Genomic DNA, 24,006 nt, shown 5'->3' with positions numbered 1-24,006 from the left:
ATGAATATTTCATTCGAAGTAAAAAATTCAAGAAGAAAAATAGAGTGCGCAGCAGTGCTGTTGGGGACTCGAGGGATCCCCTCGAGGGCCACTACACAGGCTAGAAGAGAATCAAAGTGGCAACATAGTATTGTGGTAGCCAGATAAGTGGCTTGATAAACTGGTAACGAAAACAAACTGTGTACGCACACCTATGCATGTGGACTCATTCCCATCATTTGTTTAGTTTCAAACTGTTTTAAAATGTCCATTACATTCTACCCAAGCTAAATTTAGTTGAACACCATTGCTTTTAAAACTTGCGCTGACCATTCTGAATGCACACTCATTTGGTCTTTACCCATAATAAACATCCTTACTTCGCTTGGAAAACTTTGGTATTATGCATTCCCAAGAATGAAAAGGTATGTGAAGCTGAAGCTTGCAATATAGAAATATGATATTTGTATATTTGGTAGTATTTCAACCATCAGGAATTGATTGCAGCCTACAGTAGGTACAATTGGAATGGCCAAAATCTTTAATGCTTTCTTACAGTGACATACTATAGAATAGCCCATTTGTTGCTAAGAGCCTTGTACTTATACCAAAAAGCATGAGTGCCTGAAATATGGGATATCCATTTTATTCCACACTATAGAAAATACAGTCCATCAGAATGCAGGAAAGCTCTTGTATATTTGTTGGTATTTCCCTTTTCCTCTGTAACATGTGCTGAATGTTGAATCTACACATTTGTATTTTCTATAATATCAGATAAGGTGGTTATACAATATGCTCTCTTATAGCACACCACAGAATATCCCACTAATCACTTGCTTTTTCTTTGTATGCTCAACTTAAAGGCTTTTGTAGATACAAACAAATATAGTGACATGTGGGAAAATGGTATGCCACTTGTAAGCATTGCATAACTAGCATTTATGCTAGAGTGAAGTCATTAAACCTGTGAAATAGATGTTAGACTAATACACTTTAGTAGACCCTCAGTCCATTGTTTTCTTTTGTGTCTTTTTGAATATTACACAATGATTTCACGGGTTAAATGCCTGTGCTCTACTCCAAACCACTGTATAACTACTATATATTTTATCCCAGCAGTTTTTAGAAAATAACAAACAAAGGACTTCGAAAAATATATATTTTCACTAAAATTTTATTATAATTGATGTCAAAGGAAAAGATATAATGTTGCAGATGACTTTATTTGCACCACTGGCTATTGCTTAGGATGAAGTTGATGTTCCTGTAGACAGGAGTGCCAAAATCCCACTTGCAACTGAAGTAGACATCAGATAGTTGCTGTAATAAGTTAAGGTTTATTCCAACATACCATTTAATTGTAACAGCGATTCATGAAAGTTGGATGAAAAAAAACAGGGTAGATGCAGGGGGGGAGGGAGGGGGGGTTGGCTGAGTAGTAAGCCCCCTTCGAAATTTAAAAATAATAAGAATAAAAAATAAGGTAAGGCCTGAAAAGGATACCACTTAACACCCCCCCTCCCCCCCCCAACAATTTATCCAATCAAAAACGCATAGTTACGGGTACAATATAATATGGTATAGTCACAGACAGTATGGTTACAAATTTGCCGAGCTTTGTTTCCCACTCATGCCCAAACTACTTTATACTGTGACAATTAACCAGTAAGCAATGTTAAGGATACGCTGAAGGATTGAATGACCTCAATGCAAAGAAAGAAGCAAAGAGAACCAGGAACAAGTAGAGAGCATTGTTATAGAAGATGGAGAATGTCATAGCTTCCATATCAGCAACCTTGTTTTTCTTCCAGAGGATTCTGGAAAAATTTAAGAACAGAAAAGATTTCAATAAAAAGTATAAAAACAGGTGTATGATACTAGTGAGGTTCTTACAGTACATATACCTGTACCATACAACATTACCTCTTATACTGTATCTAATACTAACTGTTATAGATCACCCATTCAGGTTACTTGGGAGCGCATGCTTTGAGAGCACAATGCATGAGCACACACTTTCAGTTGCGTCATTCCTATCTAAAATAACGGTTATTGTAATTAATTGTATTTTATAAAAGAAATTAAAAAACTAGCTTGCTGTGCTGTGTGGAGTCACAAAACACTTGGGGATTGGCAGAACAATCGAGAAGTGTTGAGAACCACTCCGCTGCCCTTCGTGCTTCTCCTAACACTTCTCTCATGTCCTGCCCAGCCCTGTGTGCTTATAATTGCACACAGCACTTGCACACATTTTCTATTTCTTCATTTTTTACTGTAAAGCACTTCTTCTACCTTTACTAAAGGTAATTCCCTTGTTTTGCACTGCGCATGCAACTTAAAGCATGGAACTAACGAAGTGTTGGCATTTTTCTTTCGAAAACTAATTTAGAAACTGCAATCTTTATCTGGCTAGCCCCGGTCTCCACTACTTGGAAAAGTGTCACTTTTCGACTATTTTGAGATGCCTTTTCAAGATGATTCAAAAACGAGAATGGTGACCCCCAATTTTTTGTTTCAGATTTTGATAAATGCGATGCTCATCATCATATACATCAAAATATGAAGGAAAGTTTATTGGATAGATTTTGAAATACTTTGAAGGGAATAGTTGACATTTGCAATTTTTAGACTAACACTTCAAGAATCATAGTCATCCAATGACTTTGATGGATTTAATAGCATAGATTATCTTGCAAACTTTAAGCCATAATTACATTTTGTTATATGAAAGTATTTTTAACTGTGAATAAAGGTTCTTGATTACAGCTTCCGGTTGCTACCGCATTTCACTATAAAACCTATAAACTGACATATTTGGAGAGCACCTAGTGAAATACCGAGAATGGTGACCCCATCTTTTTATTGCAGTTTTTAAATGTCCATAACATAATTAATGTCCATGCAATGTTTCAGGACAAAGTTATTGGCAAAATTTCTTTCAAGGGAATCACCTTAAGAATGAAGCTTCATCCATACTTTCCCAAAGCTACAACAAGGAAATGAGAAACTGCTTACCTTTCATCCTTCTCTTGTCTTGTCATTTTCTTGTTAGGATCCAAATCCTGGTTGACTTCTTTGGTAATTGCAGCATCTCTTCTCTGTGCAATCCTGGGGTAAAAAATAGTTCATAATCGTTCTTCACATCGTAGGGTGCATGAGCGTCAAGTAATTTGTTAATGTCTCTTATTTAATAATTTCTAAGAGGATTAAGGAGCCTTCTCAATATAGACTTGAATGCAAGGCTAACATGGAAAGACAAAAGCAATGCCACAAATTCACTGAGAAAAAGACTGAGAATATTTTTATTTTCATGATAGCCTTGCATCCAAGACACAACATACTTCTGAGAAGGGTCAATTTATAATTACATGAGTGGTGATAACTAGTAGAACTAGCGTGGATGTTACACGGTCTAATGTATACATTGACACTTGATTAAACGGTAGAGTATAGATAATAAGTTTAAAACCAATGAAATCGTTTGTATACCCTGAACGGTGTGTTATGAATAGACCATAGCATACGATTAAAAGAGACTGTCTTTCTCGGATACAGCAATTTAAAAAATACTTTTGAGATCAAAGAAAAAGCAGTTTAGCATCAGTTATAGAAAGTTTAGCAAAACCTTTCAAAAACATCTCAAAAATAAATGGACCAATGAGAAAGCTGAACGTAGACCATGAAAAGGATAGGATTTCGTTTCAATGGCTGTTCACTACTTACTTGTGCTTAAGCTGAAACTTCACGTTCTTGTATGCAAAAGAAATCAGCCAAGTACTAACCAGAGTCATTACCACAAAGAGAATGCCCGAGGAGTAGGGATCCATTTGGTGGATTCTCCAAAAAAGCCCTAAGAGCAAGTCATAAATGAAGAAATTTTATGTAAGTGCAACGTGGACGTAACAAAAGATCAATAAAATATGACGATAAAGACTCTTACATAGTGGAATGGCGGATACAACTAAGGCATTTGCGTAAAAGAGAACATTTGACTTGGTAGAAACGGATCGGCTGAAGTTCTGAAGAAGAAGCTCGTCCTCTTTAGAAAGCTTTTTACCTCCAGCCATTTTGAGATCTTCAAAGAAAGAAAGAAAGATGACCGCCCGTGGACTAGGACTAGTATGGCCTCGATGTCGTGTCAAGCACAGGAAGCCCGTCACACCAAGAAACCTGACTCCTCCTCAGTCCTCTCTCAAGAATTTTTCACTAAACACGCAAAGGGTCAAGGGAACGGGTCAAAATATGAGAGGCCGTTTCCGTCATTGCACATGAAGATTTTCGAAGCACTTTTTTCGAGGGAAACAAAACACTTTCAACAACAGATTTTCGAAGTCTGAAACAATCAGGATCCCCATTGACTGAGGCCGCAATGCATACAAGGTCCAAAATAGGGACCCGATTTTATGAATTAAGGTGGTTGGTATCGGTACTTACCCCCTCCCCCCTCAGAAACCTCATCAAATGCTCGATACTGTAGGGGTCTGTAGTGGCAATTTCTATACACGAATATGATTTTTAGCATACATGCAGACAGACAGTCCATTTCTGTGATTTGGCTTTTAGTTTTGGAGATATTTGGTACAAAATCTAAGATTTCACTTCCAGAGGCGGTGGGTACCGGGCAACACCTCCCCACCCCCCCCCCCCCCCCCCTAAATAGGGTCCCTTGAAATGACAATTGTTTTGCCCTCATCCCTTTTGTCGCAGAGGATTTAATCAGAAGAAAAAAAGACATTTTGCGAATGGCCTGCAGCAGGTATCCCAGTAAAGTGTCTTTGAATATCACTACTAGGGGCAGATTTTCAGAAGCAAATGTTGAACTACATCCATTTATGGCTATTAACATTGACAGTCTTTATTCAATCAGTAAACAAGATATCGAAGATTACAAGAAAAAAATTGATTTAATCTGAGAACAAAGCATAAAAATCTAACAATCTAGAGTTTTAAAATATATCTAGGAGGGGCGGATCCAGGGGGTGTCTTGTGGTGTACCGCACACGTATCTAATAACGCCATAAATTACCATCTTCTGAAGTGATGAATGATTATCTATATACGCATGTTTTTTTATTTTTATTTGGGACACCCCCCCTAATCAACTCCTAGATCCACCCCTAACTATAGCTATGTACAGCACTATGCATCTAGTATCAATTATTTTTGGTTGTCCAATACTTAGGCATTACCAAACAAAGAGGTAAAGAAGAGTCCTGAAAGGGGGGAGGGGGTCCTTATCCCATTTCCCAGCCCCCATTTTGACCAAATTCCATAGTCCATTCCCAGTACACACAATCCCATTTTCCCAGCCCACAAAACATGAAATGCAAGCTCCCATTTTTCCTTTTCAGGACCCTCTAGAGGTGTTTGCTTTTTGTAGTTTGCAATGTTCTACTCCTCCAATGCTATACATTTACTATTTTGCACAACTGATAGCTACAATATACCTTTTCCATGCCACCAAACTAACAGTGGTTAGAAGTCAAGACCATAGTTAATGGAGCGGAATGGTTTGGAAACTCCAAAGAACAAAGCTATTGTTTTGAGTTTGATGTTGAACCGTACCATCACGTGATACTGAGGGTGCACAATGAACCAAAGTAAGTATGGCTGAAAATGCTCATTTCCTTATTATTTTCATGTACGAAAATTTTGAAAGTGAAAACTTTCATTCGATGACCACAAACTATGCGGATAAATATTTCTGCGCAGATACAGTTAAGTTACTAGATGATGAATAAGAAAGCACGAAAAAAGGCAATTTCCTTTTCAATAAACAATTTGTATTAATCATATAGGATTAATTATTTTAGAACGTTTTTTAGGGTTAAAAACTTTTATATTCCCGAATACTATGAACAAATGGAGAAACTTTTCCTTTTCTGTGCACCGTCAATGTCATATAACAATGGATAAAGTTGAACAAAAACATAGAACAATGGGTTTCCCAACCATTCTGCTCCATTAACTATGTCAAGACCAAACTTTATTATTTTATTCATCAAGTCATGATGAACCTCGACTTGAAATCATTGTTTTGCTGTTCAGTCAATCAAATTTGACATTTATTTACATCTTTGGTTTTGCCTTAAAGGATATATGACGTGCACTTTATATTACAATATATTGGGCTAGAAATAGGAGCTAAATTATATATATATATATATACACACACGTTATTGCGAGTAGAGTGACTTTCCTCAGACCGTTAAAGAATGTTAAGTATAGTCAGTGTATACTGATACTTAGTCAAATAGACCCCAACAAAAATATTGGAAATAACAAATATTCAACCTCTACTAGTCTACTCACTGTTTCTTTTATGATAAAATTATTTAGTAGCTTGGACTAAGCTAAGCTAGGACAGTAGTATAGAAATGATTTATCATTGGTCTCTAGCCAAAAGGAACTCGGGGAAAAGAGTCCCTTAATTGCAGGAATTATGAACAATTCCATGAATGAGGAAAATCACTTTCTGCATGTACACAAGGTTCAGCCGATACGATTATTTCAAGAATTTTGTAATTTTATCACTAAACACCTTTCTCTATTAATAAGCAGTTTGATAATAAAAGCATAAGCCCTCGAATTTTCAAAACACCACTCATAGCTATACTATTTATTTTAAATTGTAATCAAGATCATACAAGTTCAGTTCTTATGTACATTATGTTAGCCATTTGACTCCTACGACGCCGGAAATTACTTGTAAAGGTGCACCTTTATTGAAAAATTCCACCTTCAAAAATTTTTTGAGTGAGTTGCCTTTTGTTAGAATTTTTTGTAAATTGTTGAAGGTGGAATTTTTCAAAAACGGTCAGCACATTAAAAAAATCCAAGCTTCTGATTAATACTTCTGTTTGCACTGAAGCTTTGGGGCAAAAGTTGTATCCGTCAAATACTTTTCTTTGAAGTGTTTTACTTGTTGAAAACAAATATTATACTAGTGACTTATTTTTTGTTGTTGTCCTTGTTATTTTTTAAATAACAAAGAAATAAAAATAACCAAATACATACACTTATATAAAAAGAACTGAAATGCGGACAAGGACTCTCAAAACGTTCATGATTAAAAGCAGAAAAATGGAAACGTTTCAAGTCTGATAAAAGGAAGAAAAAAAGACAGTGATCAATCGTTGCGTAAAAAACTTTCTCTCTCAGCTTTGAATATTTCGAAGCTGGCAGGAATCTATTCGAAAATAACAAGGAAGCGATGCTTACGATTCTGCTTGCGTCGTACCTTTAAGATTACGATTGCGACTATACGATTACATTACTTACGAAGCTAGTATCCAATAGGCCCTTTGCAGTTAACGGTTACGTGGCTGTACTGTTGAGCTAATTTTTTATTTTAAATTGGAGATTCTTTTTTAGCTACTTTGTAAAGAACTGAATGAAACGATGTGTAACCAGTGTGTCACAAGACGCAGTTTTATTATGATCTTTTGAAACGGGTTGTAGAAATTTATTTTGCTCACTAGTATATTTCACCAAGAGAATATTCTCTTGAATTCACCCATGGAAAACAAGATGTTCATTCATTTTCTCTCAGTGAATTAATCAGTACGTGATTACTGAGCTGCAAAGGGCTCATTAGTAAACTTTGGTTTTTTCCACAGGTAGCCCAAGCTAGGTTCCTGTGGTGTCATATTAATGCTATTAATGCTAATAGTGATGCTTAAAAACCTCGTCAAAATGTGAAAAAGAAAAAAGTTAAGAAAGAAAATTTAGTATATCCGAAATCTAAGTAAACAAGGCAAAAGAGGTACTACGTTTCAAAGGTCAGCTAAAAATTCTTCAATTTATTTTACATTTGGACGATTTTATTAAGGTTTTTTAAGTATCGCCATACAATTTCTTTTAACATGATTGGACTACCTGTGGTCTTTCTTGGCCGGTTTCCTCTCTTTGACGTTTTTTCTTTTCTTTCTCGAGCTGTATTAGCTTTTTTATGTCTTCTCTGTGTGCTTTTCTCAAACATTCTGTATTTGCTTTCATATTCCTGACAAATTCGTCGACGATTTTCCTCAATTGCGCTACTTCATTTTTGTACATTGCATCGTACGGGTGTATTTCTGCAAAATTATAGATGGAGCTTTGTCAGTGGAAGATCTTGTTTAGAACATTTCTTTTCATTCCCAATGGACCCCACACTAATCAAAAGTATCGTGGATGTGAGGTTAACATGGAAACAATGAAGGTGCTGACACACGGTGCAACATTGCACGCAACAGGACTGTTGCAGCGTGTCTACCACAAAATTGACTTGTTGCACGCAACATTGAATGCAACAAATCTGAAGTTGAATCGCGCTCTACTCTTGCAACATTGCGCGCAACAAATTTCATCGTGTGAACATGGCTGCAACATTACTTGCAACATTTTGAAATTTTCAGCCAATCAGCTTGCACCAAATTTATAACTGCTGACCAAATATCTTAACATAGCAGGCTGACACAAGAGATGTTGCGTGATTTTGTTGCAATGTGTCACCCCGATTCAAATTTGTTGCTTGCAATGTTGCGTGCAATGTTGCACCGTGTGTCAGCACCTTAAAGAAATCACACTTTGTCTTGATGTGATTTGTTGCATTTCTTTTGTATTTTCATGTTAGCCCCCCATTCAAGACAATTTTATAATTTAAGAAGAAAGAGAAGGGTGAGTGTGTGTGTGGGGGGGGGGGGGGTTAATCCTCCCCGTTTTGGATAGGAATGTGCCGCCAGAGGCTAAAAAACCGTGACCCTATTTAATGACACTTCAGAATGAAAAATCCATACCCTATTCAAGACATTATTCAAGACCCTATTCAAGACACACAAGAAATTGTATACCCTTTATGAGGAACGCATCTCACTCAGTGTTATATAGGAGTTTGATAGCAAAGCCGTCAAGGATCTGATAAACTTTGTCAGGACCGAATAATGTTTTTTTTATGAAGTGGTACTCTGTCTAAGACACCCAAAAACATGAAACTTACGATATTGTGTCAAAATTATAATCCTGTTTAAGACAATTTCCGGTAAAATGTATACCCTCTGTAAGAGAGCAAGGCCGAAAACCATACCCTATCCAGCTGCACATACCCCTACAGAAAACATATGCCAATGACCATGAAACAAAAGCCACAGGTTCGTAAGTAGCGATTGATGAACGACGACCAGCCCCCATTCCCACTTATTCCCAAATAGAACAGTTGCTTTTACTATACAGTGTTTCGTACTTACTGTTCTTTGCCTTTCTCTTACAAATACATTGCCATGTGAGTCCGACAACCACGGCAAAGCAAAGTAAGGATCCCACAATCAAAATGGTGTTATTATAAGGAATAGAATTCGAGTCAAATAAACCCGAAGTCTTCCTGACAGCTGAGCTTTCTGTTGGCGTCTGAAATCGAAGATCAAACAATGCGTATTTCAGTGCACAAAGGTAGTCAATAGAAAAAAACATTACGTATAGTTTAATAAATGAACAGGAGTGTTTTAGACCTGATAAAACCTGATCTGCAAGTTTATTGAACTGCTTCAAAAAAGCATGAATAATTAATGAGCATCTAGGGTCCTTATTCGTGACATGCTCTTGTACTCTTTTGGTCCATTAATAAAGATTTCAAAATCTTTATAAAATAAAAGATATTCACGTTGAGCTATTATGAAGTATAAAGATCCATGCACGTAATGTATTTGAAGGACCTTATAGGTCTAAATGCTCATTAATTATTAATGATTTTTTGAACCTTTATTAAAACGTATTTTTAAAATTGAAAATTACCCATGATGCACCCAATATATCGAAATTTATTTTATTTATATATGAATTCATATGTATATATGTATATATATATACTTGTATTTATCTTGTCTCGTGGCGATATAAAAAAGAAATAATCAAGTAATACTTATATGGCGCAAACTCACATGTGAATATGAACAAATGCATCTTAAATATAACAATATATATTCATAAATTCTATAAGTCTAAATCTAAATCTAAAATCATAATAGGACAGTTTACATGAAACAAAATATTCACCAAATATATATATATTCATAAATTCTCTAGATCCATTACTTAAAGTGCCTATAATGTGCCTAAAAAGATATAACTAGCTAAAAACTAGTGTGAGCTGCGTCGGTGTTTCTAATGAAACAGTAATGATGAAAAGGTAAATTATACACCGTGAAAAGATGAAAAAACCTTGAAAAAACTTACTGACGTTTCGGACGAAGGTCAGTTTTTTCAAAGTTTTTTCATCTTTTCACGGTGTATAATTTACCTTTTCATCATTACTGTATAATGTGCCTATGTGATGTCATAGTAGGCATTATTAAATATACGAAAATTTACTGGGGAAGTAAAATATCCTGTATAAAACATAATTATCTTACTCAGGGTTTATAGAAAGGTTATTGCAAATTTGTTTTCTCATTGTAATCAGTGTTTCTATCTAAAAATGATGAAAAATAAACGCAAATGCCTACTAGGACATCACACTCATTAACATAATGGAAGTATAAACCTTGATATCTCCAAGATGCATCACTCAAATCATATAAAGATATTTTACTATTTAGCTTTTAACTTCATGTAGAATCAATACTGAAAACATTGAGTTAGGGGTCATAGGCACTTTAACTATGGGCTCAATTGCTGAGCCGGCGATTGAACAAAGGGTGCTGTTGGATAGAGCTACCCATTGGATACATTTATTGGATAACAGCGTCAACTCATGATCCACTGGGCCGGATAAGAATTTTTCCATTGGATAGCTCTCTCCATGCTTTATACAACCAGACCCTTTAGAAGTTTAATAAAAAGACAAACAAAGGTAATGCACAACAAGACAAACATTTTGCTTTCAAACCTTCAATTTTTCAGTCAGCCTGTCAATCAGGTTTGATATTTCCCCCTCGTGAAGCTTCAAAAACGCTCGACAATCCTTCTCGATTGAAGCGGCTATAGCAGACAGTGCTATGCCATATCCAAAGGACAAATCTATCAATTTGGTAAATTCAATACCAACATCAGTAAAACTTTTGCTTTCGTTTGCTACAACATAGGTATCTAAAATAGCCCCTTCAACCTCATGTGTAACGAGAGCCTTGCGGATGTCCTCCACTGAATGATACTGTCGAACTTAATAAAATGGCTGTAGTTAGTGTCTTTTATGATCATTACAGTTTAATTGATCACTCATGAAAAATGAAGTTATAAAAAGAAAACGAGAATTCTAGTCCAGCTACAGTACCCCTCTTGCTATGATCATGACTAGAGCAAATTAGGCAAATGGATGGATGGATGGATCTTAACTCACCCTGATTTACTTTGCCATTCCTCAGTATGCCAATACGATGTTCCGATGAATTTTGTATTGCTGCAATCTATGAAGAAACAATGCAAATTTTACCTCGTCGTTCACTATTAGAGCCATGTTTGTTTTACTGTTTAATTTTTCATTTCCTTAAAGTGTTTTTTTTGATATAATTTAAATTTTATTGTTGCACTAATAAAAGAAATACTAACCTGAGTTCCATAGATCATTTGTTTTTTATCCATGGTGACAACTGTTAAGGTGGTAGTTACAGCACCAACATAAAGTGAAATTATAATCAAACCACTTAGCATCCAGAAAATGGAAAAAATCCTAGATGCAACACTCTTTGGAGTTCTGTCGCCATAGCTGTTATTATGAAATAAAAAAGAAATAAGTAAAAAGGATTCTGGGTCTTTCTAGGTGTAGCAAGCTTTATTTAGAGTGTATTCTGGGTTATTTTTTTTTGTTTTGCACAGGAAGGTAGGAGCATAATTTTTACTGGGGGGGGGGGGGATTAAAGTAAAGATGTACAGGTAGCATGGGTGGCGTTCGCGGCTAACGCGTTGTCTTTTACCGCTGTGAATCAACGGGTCACTGGTTTGAGCCCTGCGGTCGCCATAATAATATGTGAATAAGCCTGTAGCAAGATGACGTTTTTTGCTTTTGTTCTTTAATTATGACTATTGTTCCTGTATTCTCTAAGGAATCAAAAATTTTAATATGAAAGAATTTAAAAAACTATTATGACATAGAGTCAGGGGTAAAACGTCATCTTGCTTCAGGCTTATTGAGTTTGTTTGATGTGTTGTTCTCTCCTATGCTACAAGGGTTTTCTCTGGTTTCTCCAGTTTTCTCTTTCCGTAAAAATCAAAATGTGAGTTGAGAGTTGTGTGTATAGAATATTCTAAAATGTAGTAAGGAGTGTGTATGGAGGATACACGGCCCCACAAGCTCTTAGCTTCCCTACTTTGTATAAATAAAAAAGATTTATTTTGTATTCTTATGAAGCTGTATTGAATAAAAGAAGTTTTGTATAACCCTCCTGGCTCCTAGATCCCTGTCCCAGGATATTGTTTAGCTCCAAATTCATTATCCTTTGCAGCTATTGCTTTATTGTCTTTCATGCTTCAGGTGCCTTGCAAGAACAAGAAAGAGCCAGGATTCTGGAAAGAGCAATATGAGGATTCTGAAGTAATTATCACTTACCCAACAGTTGTCATAGAAATAAATGACCACCACATTCCTTCTAAAACTCCTTTAATGAAAGATCGCGGAAAACCACTTCCCTCAGTTTTAGCATCCTAAAAATGCAATAGATAGGTGTAGATAAATTGTTTATAATTATAAAATGCATCTTAAGCCATAAGCTAATTACATTTATTGCAGTACATAAATTAAAAATCACTGAATATATATTCCCAAAACAAAAGAAATATTATTTTTTATTGTTAATTAAAATATATATCCAAACAGAATTATAGTAATTTTTTAAATGTAATTTTAATTTATAATTTTTTAAATTATTATTTAGTATTTAAAAAAGATTTTTTCCTGATTACTCCCCAAAAAAACTTGTCATTCTTTTTTATTGTGTTAAAAAAACATTTATAACATTTATGAGAGAGGTAAATGGTAAAAAAGGCACAAGTTGCCAAAACTTTATTCCCTCCCTCCACGAGTTGCAAAACCTCTTTTAGGCTTCTGTCCACCATGGAGTAAATAATTAATCCAATCATATTTTTATATTTTAAATTATATATAAAATGGAAGTCATTAAAAAGGAGCATATAAGTGTGAGAACGACTTACCAATAACCACACAACAAACCCAGACAAAAATATTAAAGTGAAGGAAAACAGTAATAAAGGAAATGTGGTTGTAAAGGATTTGATTATAATCCGTGCTGCTGAGTCAGCTGGTTGTGGTAGTGTGAGGAAAACAATTCCTGGAGATTCTACCACAGACACAAACGGCTGGTCTCCAAATACCTGGAAAATGCAAGTCTAGATAAGATTACAATTACACAAGGATTCCTGTGCATTGGCATAATGTAGGAAGAGGCAGTCACTCCGATGTGCCCCTTAAACTTAAATGTCCTTAAATTGTCTATCTTTTTCTTAACAACACCACACTCTGTTACAATAACACACTCACCACCAAAAGCAGTACTCACTCTATTCATATATTTATTCCCATTGATTGGAAAGCTGACTTGCGCTCCATTATGGACATTCCCAATTACGTCTATCATGCTTTTTTTCCCCGCCGATAAGCCAACAGCATCATTCACAAGATCAACAACTGTTTCACCGTGACCATTCTTACAGTCTCCGCATGCCCATTTGATCATGTTACAGTAGGTATGATCTGAGCAAAGATACCGTTGAGCTTTCCATCTTCTGTTTTATAAAGGTATGGAGCAAGGAACCAGTAGTTGGTATTGATAATTCTTGGACATCGGCAGGTTTCTACAAGAAAAAAAACAATGCTTTGTGAGGAATTCCAAAGACTGGCAGCCTGAGTGCAGGTTGCTCATTAGCTATAATAGACGTCTACAAGTGTCTAGTCAATCTGGTTTATAAGATCAGCACCATGCTTTACTAAGGATACAAAAGTATCTGGTGTAAAAGGTGTTAACTCTAACACCTTATCAGTGGTTTCGGATGAATGCTATCTTATCTAGAACCGTTAATTAGAGACGACCACACCTTTGTCAGTTGTGATTTGATTGTAACCTGTCACCCTTTCTTAATAAAACTTGAACTTTACATCTTTTTATTTGGCTACATTAATAGTTTATCACTATCAATAAATATTAATTACCAAACAGGGTAACCTTAACAAAATGTAAAAGTCCTCAAAAAGGTAGACTTCATGCTAATCATGTTTAAGAAGTAATTCAATGATTAGCAGAGATGCCTTGCTATGTAAATGGCGAAAGTTAGGCAGAAAACGGCTAACGTCGAATTGCAGTTTAAGGTTTGTGCTGCGGTACCAAGCAAGTTCGTTTTCCAATAAAGGTCTTTAATATCAGTTTGCCCTACCTCCGTATATTACAGCAAAGGGACCCGAACCAGCACCAGTTCTTGCAGCTATTCCTATCTCGTACACCGAATGTGGCACCATGTTCGTTAAAGTATATTTACGGAGAGACGGTCCCAGCATCTTGACATCAAAAGAAGTGTCATCTTCCAAAGGTGTTCCTGATGTCGTCTTTTTTTTGTATCTTAAAGTATACCCTTGTAGGATACCGCCTAAGCTTTCCGCTGGAGGAGGTTCCCAGGAAATCATTAATTCAGTGGAACTCGATAAATTCGTTACTAATGCATTAAATGGCGGCTTGGACGGCGCTAAAATAAACGAAAAGGTAACAAGCGTTTAATTAAGGGGTATATGGGGTGTTGTTAACCAATTGGGGCATCAGCCCTGTAACCATATCCTGTCCCGTTAAGTTGAAAATTAATTAAAGTTATAATCAAAAATAAATAAAATAAATTTCTTGACAGTATTTGTAAATGGAATTAAATTTGTGGGTTTGTAAATGGAGGTGAGGTGATCATGTTTAGCAAACTTCAACCTGAAACTATAGGGACTTCTTGTCGTCATTTGAAGAGGGTCCTGAAGGGTCCAGAAGCTGGGATTCACCTTTTTTGGCTGGGAAAATCAGTTTATGCACTTAGGATGGGATTAACAAACAAACAAAAGACTATCACATTAATTAATGTACTTCACTGATAGGACCAACATGCCCTTCCTCTTTTTATCAGAGCTAATACACTCCCTATTAATTTCCTCTACTATGAATTGGTCACCCAGTTAATGCATGATATTGAAAATAGGCTTGCACCTCCTAATATTCTAAATCAATTTACCCTTGCTTCGAGTTTTCACTCAAGATGTGAACAAGATTCTCATCATCAGAAAATTTCTACATTAAGAAATATCATTTTGAAGTGCAAAAAAATTCGTTTTCAAGATTTGAAGCTAGGTTATGGAATAAGATACCTAGAAGAAGTTTAAGTTTACATTACGTAAAGAGAAGATAGCTATGTTGACACTTCCTCTATTGTAGACAGACTAGATTATGCTTTGAACGTCTCAGACTGAGTCTTTATATAATGCGGCTATTTATAAATTATTATTTCTTGATCTTCAATCATTGGTTAGTATCATTTTCCTTTTTCTCTTTGTTTCCCTTTTGGTTTCTTTATTGTAATTAAACTGTTAGTTTTTCATTTAATATTTATCTTTATTTATTTGTAAATCTTCAAATATTTATTTAATGTAATATATCGCCTCCCACCTAGATTAGTTTAGTGCTATTTGCGGGAGGGTGATAAATTGTATAAATATAGACATTCTTTTGTAAGATAAACTTGAAACTTGAAACTATCACAAAATGGGAATGGGAATGAGATTGTGATTCAAGCAAAATATAGGCTGAAACTATGAGATTTGGTTAAAATGGGAACTGGAAAATGGGATTAGGACCCACCTTCAGGACCCTCTTTGAAAAATATGCCTTACACATCTCTTCTGCAGAACTCCATTTTCTAGTTTTTAGCCGCAGCATTGTTCAAAATAAATGTGAGGTATTACAAGAAATACAAGAAAGTGATTACAAGAAATAATTTGTTATTGTTAAACTGTCTGCAGAATTTAAAACAAGAAAAAAAAGCTGAAGCTAAAAAAGATCTTGACTACAAGGTGACTCTTGTTTTACTTACCATCCTCAGGCATCCTGACAATGTCTCCACCCTTGATGCCGCAGCCTTGCGCCGTCAATCCACAGATCTCGACTAAATACTGGGAGAAAGGATCTAAATTCTCAAATAACGCATAAACTTCATCTGGTAGGTGAGTTTTGAAGCTTGTCTCACCAGATTTCATATTGGATATCGTGACATTGTAACCAATCATGATACCATTTCTGAATGCAGGGTCAATGTAATCCCATTGAACAATCACGGCTGTTGAGCTGACCGCTGTTGCACTGACATCAGATGGAGGAGCAGAAGGAACTGAGAATGAATAAAAATAATGTAATATGAAATTGTCTATCAAAAAGGTAAGAAGAAGAAGAAGAAGAAGAAGAAGAAGAAGCAAGTTCATCAACCAAGTTACTAATGCTTAATTAAGACAATAATTTAAGGGTCTCGTTACCATCTTCTCTTGTCCTGATATTAACGGGGTCACTGGAGATTCCGTTACCATTCTCTGTGTAGGCTAGAACCCTAAAAGAGTATATGCTGTATTTCTTCAACCCATCAACAATGGTTTCTTCCCTATCTGGTGTCACTGCTTTCATTTGGTCTGGTGTGTAATGCCCTCCACTTTCTTTGTAATATATTCTGTAGCTTTTCAATGTTAAGCCATGCAAATGGATGGATGAGATGGAAGACCATGATAGAGAGATTGAGGTAGAGTTATGGCTTTTGATGCTTTGTACTCGTGGGCTGGAACTTGGAACTGCAAATCAAAAAGTCTATCAAGGTTGTTGTTTCAATAGCCCACTTCTAAGATCTGCTTCACTTGTCATGCACAAAGGTTTCTGTTTCAAGGCTATGTGCGAAATTAAATTTTTATTCTTTTCTCCTGTCACGTATCACTGAGCATTATGCACAAAGCCTCTCGCATTGAAACCTTTGTACGTGACAAGTGAAGCATCCCAACTAAGAAGTGGGCTATTTTAAACTACTTTCCAATCTATTTCCTCTCACTGATGAAGAAGACAAAAGGAATATAATTATAAGACTCTATTACTTCCATTACAGCCTTAGAAATTAGTTACAAGACTAAGGCCCCTGGTATAAACGAGGAATTTCACATGTACCAAATCTAATCAGTAATTTCCTCTTTAGTCTTATGAGACAATTCATTTAGCAACCAAAACCACTGATACATGCAAAAGATCAAAACCTATTGGTATAAATTCATATGCATTAGATTCGGCACCGTCACATGAAATTTTAAGTTTAGTGAAATTGAGAGTCAGATGGTTCCTGTCGGGACTGACATGCCATTCAATCCCGTACACACTAAAATATGACTTATTGATGATATGTTTCATCATAGTTGCATTTTGTGTAGATTCCATTTAGTGTTCTAGCTATTATTATTATTCGCTGAACTTTAGTTTTACCAAATAAAAATGTGTTTTCAAAGTGAATATTAATATTCTGACAATCCAGATGATTTTGAAAAAAATCGCCCCATTTATTGTTGAAAAGGTCACATGGTTTTACTTAGAGTTTGGCTTTACCTTTAGATGTTTTAATGTAAGTAGTTTGTACAGGCATCACATCGAGGAAACCCTCTTTCTCGATCCATTCTTGTAGTATGATGAGCTGCAAGGATTCCATGGTGCTATAAATGATGGTGAAGTTGGAAACAACACTGCCTTTGCTAAAAATACAACATTTTAAGATTTAATAGAGCTTTTTTTCTAACTATAACAAATCAGTTTTCAACTATAATTATATAAGATATCAAGGAAGCAAATATTCTTTATTTGGTCAGGTAATCAGTCAATCTGTCTGTCAGTCCGATGTCAGTCAATCAGGAATCTGTCAAAAATGAACAGTCAATCAGCAGGGGCAGATCCAGGGGTGTCGCCTCCATGAAACTCCACTTTGTGAGTCTATAATAAAATTGTAACCCCCCTGCACGTGGAGCAAATCGCACCAGTTCTTTCATACTTGGTGGCCATTTTGGAACCCCCCTTTTTTAAATCATGGATTCACCTCTAGCGCAGTCAGTCAGTCAGTCAGTCAGTCAGTCAGTCAGTCAGTCAGTCAGTCAGTCAGTCAGTCAGTCAGTCAGTCAGTCAGTCAGTCAGTTACCATATTGATATCTTGCATTCATTATATAGCGTAAGTTCAGTCTGTCAGTGGCATAAGTAAATTATTGAAATCATATTCTCTATTATAGCTAGCGTAAGTTCATACATACCTGAAAGAGTGAACTTCAATCTTTAATACAGGATTCTCTCCACTATATATCTTCTTTAACTATCAAAATGTTAATAAGAATTTTTTTGATCATACATGTGCATAGTTTGACATACCAAGACAAACAAAAATCCTTAACAACCTCAGCTGTTGGTATGAATGAGCCAATTACTATGAAGGCAGAGAATCCCTCCTTTTATAACCATTTTAGTCCTAGAATAACTAAGAAATAATCCAGTTTTTTCTTTATCTAGAACAAAAGGTATCCAGATTACATGGTACAGCATTTGGCAATAACTTATGCAGAGCACTTTTATTCTATCACTTTACCACCTAAGAATACACTCTTCCAATTCCCTTGAATATGAATAGACCAGCTACTGTATCCTCCCAAAGGGTTGATAAATCAAAGACATGTTTATATAATAAACTCACGTTTTTTAGAATCTTTTCTTTGAGAAGCAGACTTGCATCACTGCTCAAGTCCTTCAAGTCTTCATCCCAGTTTTCATCAGGAAAGCGAACCAAAACCGTTACCTCAGCAGCTGCGATTAAAAAATTACATTTTGATTTGATAATTTATATCGCCATTGCTATTAATAAGAAATCTTTTATACTATACCTATGCAGGCAAAAGTGTTACACAATCTTGATCTGTTCCTTGCTCCTTTACATTCCTTCCCTCCATGTTGTGGAGCTGGGTTGCTACATGTCCTAGTGCTGTTTTGGGAGCCAGATTCACAGGGTTTGCTACAGACAGACCAAGCAGACCATGAAGTCCAGTTTCCATCGACTTGAATAACAAAAAAAAAAGCCACTGTTAGGTTAACTGTATGACTATTTTTTTTCCTTCTTTGTTGGATGCAGTTGCAGACAACATAAAACTACAAAACATTATAAACAAAACAAGTATCTAATAAATTACCTACCAGGGCAATGCGGTTGGGTGCAGTAACGTATCTCAGAATGATTGCCAATGCAATTGTTACCACCATATGCCGGTGTTGGCTTAGAACAGCTACGGTTACGTTCTTGTGTACCATTGCCACACGATACAGAGCATCTTGTCCAGTTGTTCCACTCAGAAAAGTTACCATCGACTGTACAGAATAAAAAACAATATTGTTGTCAAGCACTACAAGGAATACCTGCCATTAACTGTTATAACAAAAGTAAAGATTATATTTTGTATTGTCTTTCCTTTCCTTTTTTTTTTTTTAATTTTCTCTTTGTTTTGTTTCATTTTGTCCCCTTTTTTCTCTTTTGTTTTCTTTTGTTTTGGGTGAAAACATCATTTTGTCAAAACATTGACTGATGATATTTTTTTCCTTCTTTTTTTGGATTCAGCTGCAGACAACCTAAAACAACAAAACATTAAGTAGTAAACAAACATCTAAAACACCTACCAGGGCAATGCGGTTGGGTGCAGTAACGTATCTCAGAATGATTGCCAGTGCAATTGTTACCACCAAATGCCGGTGTTGGTTTAGAACAGCTACGGTTACGTTCTTGTGTACCATTGCCACACGATACAGAGCATCTTGTCCAGTTGCTCCACTCAGAAAAGTTACCATCGACTGTAACAGAATAAAAAACAATTGTTATCAAGCACTACAAGGAATACCTGCCATTAACTGTTATAACAAAAGTAAAGATTATATTTTGTATTGTCTTTCCTTTCCTTTTTTTTTTTAAATTTTCTCTTCGTTTTGTTTCATTTTGTCCCTTTTTTCTCTTTTGTTTTCTTTTGTTTTGGGTGAAAACATCGTTTTGTCAAAACATTGACTGATGATATTTTTTTCCTTCTTTTTTTGGATTCAGCTGCAGACAACCTAAAACAACAAAACATTAAGTAGTAAACAAATATCTAAAACACCTACCAGGGCAATCCAGTTGGGTGCAGTAACGTATCTCAATATGATTGCCAGTGCAATTGTTACCACCATATGCCGGTGTTGGCTTAGAACAGCTACGGTTACGTTCTTGTGTACCATTGCCACACGATACAGAGCATCTTGTCCAGTTGTTCCACTCAGAAAAGTTACCATCGACTGTACAGAATAAAAAACAATATTGTTATCAAGCACTACAAGGAATACCTGCCATTAACTGTTATAACAAAAGTAAAGATTATATTTTGCATTGTCTTTCCTTTCCTTTTTTTCTTTATTTTCTCTTTGTTTTGTTTCATTTTGTCCCCTTTTTTCTCTTTTGTTTTCTTTTGTTTTGGGTGAAAACATCATTTTGTCAAAACATTGACTGATGATATTTTTTTCCTTCTTTTTTTGGATTCAGCTGCAGACAACCTAAAACAACAAAACATTAAGTAGTAAACAAATATCTAAAACACCTACCAGGGCAATGTGGTTGGGTGCAGTAACGTATCTCAGAATGATTGCCAGTGCAATTGTTACCACCATATGCTGGTGTTGGTTTAGAACAGCTACGGTTACGTTCTTGTGTACCATTGCCACACGATACAGAGCATCTTGTCCAGTTGCTCCACTCAGAAAAGTTACCATCGACTGTAGCAGAATAAAAAACAATTGTTATCAAGCACTACAAGGAATACCTGCCATTAACTGTTATAACAAAAGTAAAGATTATATTTTGTATTGTCTTTCCTTTCCTTTTTTTTTAATTTTCTCTTTGTTTTGTTTCATTTTGTCCCCTTTTTTCTCTTTTGTTTTCTTTTGTTTTGGGTGAAAACATTGTTTAGTCAAAACATTGACTGATGATATTTTTTTCCTTCTTTTTTTGGATTCAGCTGCAGACAACCTAAAACAACAAAACATTAAGTAGTAAACAAACATCTAAAACACCTACCAGGGCAATGTGGTTGGGTGCAGTAACGTATCTCAGAATGATTGCCAGTGCAATTGTTACCACCATATGCCGGTGTTGGTTTAGAAAAGCTACGGTTACGTTTTTGCGTACCATTGCCACATGATACAGAGCATCTTGTCCAGTTGCTCCACTCAGAAAAGTTACCATCGACTGAAACGGGATAAAAAGGCAATAAGATGACAGATTTCTATCATGAAAATTTAAAGAAAATTTGAAGCAAAATTTGAAGCAAATTGAGGGAAAAAATGGCAGCCATTTTATCTTAGGTAAGTAAGCAAAGAGTTTTTGGATTTTACTATCAAAGAACTAAAAAACAGTTCAAAAACATTCACGATATTTTGGTCTACAAGATCTCAAGACTATTCCGTAGAGTTTTGTGAACAGGTTCGATGACTGTCACAATGTAAACTGGTTTCCCAGGAATTGTTTATATCCAAGGAAGTACAGTCAGGAACCCCGCTCTATGGACACCCGCTTAATAATGACACCTCGTTATTAAGGACACGTTTCAAAGTCCCAACGAAAGCTCCATACATTTTCTGTTAAATTAACCCGCTTTATAAGGACACCCGTTAATAAGTACAAAGGACACATTTCTAGGACCCAGGACCTGAATGACAGTTTTGCATACATAAACAACCCGCATTAAGGACACTTGAAATTTGAAGACTTCTTTACTGTATTTGCTTATTGATATAATGAGCTGAATACGGATTATATTGTCAGTTTCTTGCATATCAACAGACAACACACTGATCATTGCAGTATAGTTTGCTATTACATCATAATGAAATAGATAACGCTCGATTTTAGCCGGATTTTAAGAGATGTTCAATTAAGCTTGGTTCAATCCCAGTATTTTGAACTCTGTTCAGGAAAACACTCACAGATTTCTTTAAATGAAATTATACAGCACAGTACAGTACAGTACAGAAATGGTGTAGTGCTTGTACAGTAATGTTTCAATGTACAGTTTTGTTTCAGTTTAGGCTGTTGTAATGAACATTGTAGCTGCAAGTCTGCAGTACAGTAAAAAGAAAACAGTAAACAAACAAATATCACAGAAGTCTTTACATTAAATTATACAATACAATGCAGTAAATGCAAATGTAGTTCTTATACAGTAATGCATTTTTTGTTCCAGTTTAGGCTGTTATATTGACCACTGTAGTTCAAGATTTACAGTACAGTAAAAATAAATGGTTAAAAATGTGTTTTCAGCTGTTTTTCTGACACTTCGGTTAATAGGGACACCCCGTTGATAAGAACAGTTTTGTCCGTCCCAACGGTGTCCTTATTAATGGGGTTCCACTGTATATATAAAGATTATTATATATTATTATAATTAATATATAATAATGATAATGGTTATGCTAACCACACATTTGAGGGAAGACAGTTAAATAGTTTAACAATCTTTCTGCTGAATTGGTGTATGACCTTAGAAATGTGACATAGAGGATATTACATGGGCGCTTGGAGATACAAAATTTATCTTCGAGTGTTGAAAAGATCTCTCACAAGTGAGTGCAGCAAACGAGTGAGAGATTTTCAACACTCGAAGATAAATTTCGTATCTCCAAGCGCCCACGTAATATTCTGTTTATTACATAATTATCAATGAAGTATGTTTTGGCTTTTTCAGGCAATTCTTTCCGTGTATTTTTGAATAGCCATCGCAATGGTGTTATTTTCACACGTGAAAATAACATGTTATTTTCACATGTGAAGATATCAATTTTTCGAAATAGAGAAAAATAGATATTTCATTGGTAATTATATAATAAAGTATATTATTTCTACTTCTAGCATTAATAATTATTATGTTAAAGGCATCAGATAAATAAGGAGGAAAGAGACCATTCAACATTTGTATGCAACTACATGCATATTTAGTGGATGTTCATTTTTTTAACTTTCTCTTTTTTCAATATTTAAATGTTAATTATTTAAACATTATTCATCACATTGTTATTACCTTTTATTGCTCTCAAACAGTGCTGCACTCCGCTCTTGTCCGTCTGGAGGTCAACACAAGGAGCTAGAAAGCTTTTGCATAAAGCACCAGCTGAGCAATTATGCCACCATTGGAGAGTTCTTGAACCATCATCAATAAAACTATCGAAATGCTCCACTGTTGTATTACTGATAACTGAATCATTGCAACTTGTATTGACAATGGTGTTTCCTCCATTGTCTTCCACAGATTCTACTTCTAGCCCTGTGGACACCATATATGAATTGAGTTTGATGTGTTGTTTCCTCCTATGCTAAGAGGGGTTAGCTAAGGGTTCTCAGTTGAGCGTTTTGTGTAAAGAATATTCTTGGCTCCACGTAACTGTTTGTTGAATGTGATGTTATACCGTTATAAGAAAATTTAGCTTTACAAAAAAAAACTTTGTGTTATTCGATGTTTGGATTTCGATTTATTACGAATCAAATTCTGTCACGCAATTCTGTCACACATTTTCAAAGCATTAGAAATAGGGAAATTCTATTGCTGGTTTTCAGTCATTCCCAAGATAATTAAATAATTAACAAAACACACGGCTGCCATGTTGGATGACATAACAAAGGAGACTAATGACAAATCTTTTGTCAAATTCATCCAACATGGTGGCTGTGAAAACCATCAATTGAAATACTACGTTTTTAACTTAGTAGATGATTGTTAATTTTATTTTGATTATTATTGTTATAAAAACATTGAAGTGGTTGCAATATAAAAGTGATTTTCAACCTTCGTGATTTGAAAAAAGATGGCGGACACATACATTTCAACTTAATGATCAGCATCTTATCTCCGTATCTAAACTGACTTCTTTTAGCTTGGAATTTGGCTGAGATATGTAGTTTTTTTGCTGTTTCAGCTTAAATGTAAGCTGTGTCTTAAAAAAGAGTCCTCGGAAAATTTTT

At 35.4% G+C, this 24,006-nt stretch overlaps 2 protein-coding genes across 2 annotated transcripts; both read right to left on the bottom strand.

The window, feature by feature from the left end:
• Nucleotides 1-1,138: 1,138 nt before the first annotated feature.
• On the bottom strand, nucleotides 1,139-4,090 carry LOC116305536 (translocon-associated protein subunit gamma). Its single transcript, XM_031715474.2, has 5 exons — nucleotides 3,923-4,090; nucleotides 3,706-3,832; nucleotides 2,998-3,090; nucleotides 1,668-1,799; nucleotides 1,139-1,302 (listed from the first exon to the last, which is right to left on the bottom strand). Exons 1-5 carry the CDS (start codon nucleotides 4,047-4,049, stop codon nucleotides 1,227-1,229), a joined length of 555 nt encoding a protein of 184 aa, XP_031571334.1. The 5' UTR covers nucleotides 4,050-4,090; the 3' UTR covers nucleotides 1,139-1,226.
• A 9,423-nt stretch (nucleotides 4,091-13,513) lies between these two features.
• On the bottom strand, nucleotides 13,514-23,324 carry LOC116297177 (uncharacterized). The gene is made up of 14 exons (XM_089029904.1): nucleotides 23,069-23,324; nucleotides 21,070-21,240; nucleotides 20,598-20,768; nucleotides 20,124-20,294; nucleotides 19,650-19,820; nucleotides 19,173-19,343; nucleotides 18,866-19,036; nucleotides 18,679-18,788; nucleotides 18,245-18,303; nucleotides 17,556-17,698; nucleotides 16,457-16,762; nucleotides 16,021-16,314; nucleotides 14,338-14,643; nucleotides 13,514-13,761 (listed from the first exon to the last, which is right to left on the bottom strand). Exons 1-14 carry the CDS (start codon nucleotides 23,322-23,324, stop codon nucleotides 13,640-13,642), a joined length of 2,622 nt encoding a protein of 873 aa, XP_088886030.1. The 3' UTR covers nucleotides 13,514-13,639.
• Between the last annotated feature and the right edge of the window lie 682 nt (nucleotides 23,325-24,006).

Source organism: Actinia tenebrosa, unplaced genomic scaffold (genome assembly GCF_029948245.1).
Source record: "Actinia tenebrosa isolate PJP-AT-01 unplaced genomic scaffold, QUT_ActTen_1.0 PGA_scaffold14__42_contigs__length_11649687, whole genome shotgun sequence".
Lineage (NCBI taxonomy): Eukaryota > Metazoa > Cnidaria > Anthozoa > Actiniaria > Actiniidae > Actinia > Actinia tenebrosa.
This window is presented reverse-complemented; position numbering and strand designations above follow the sequence as displayed.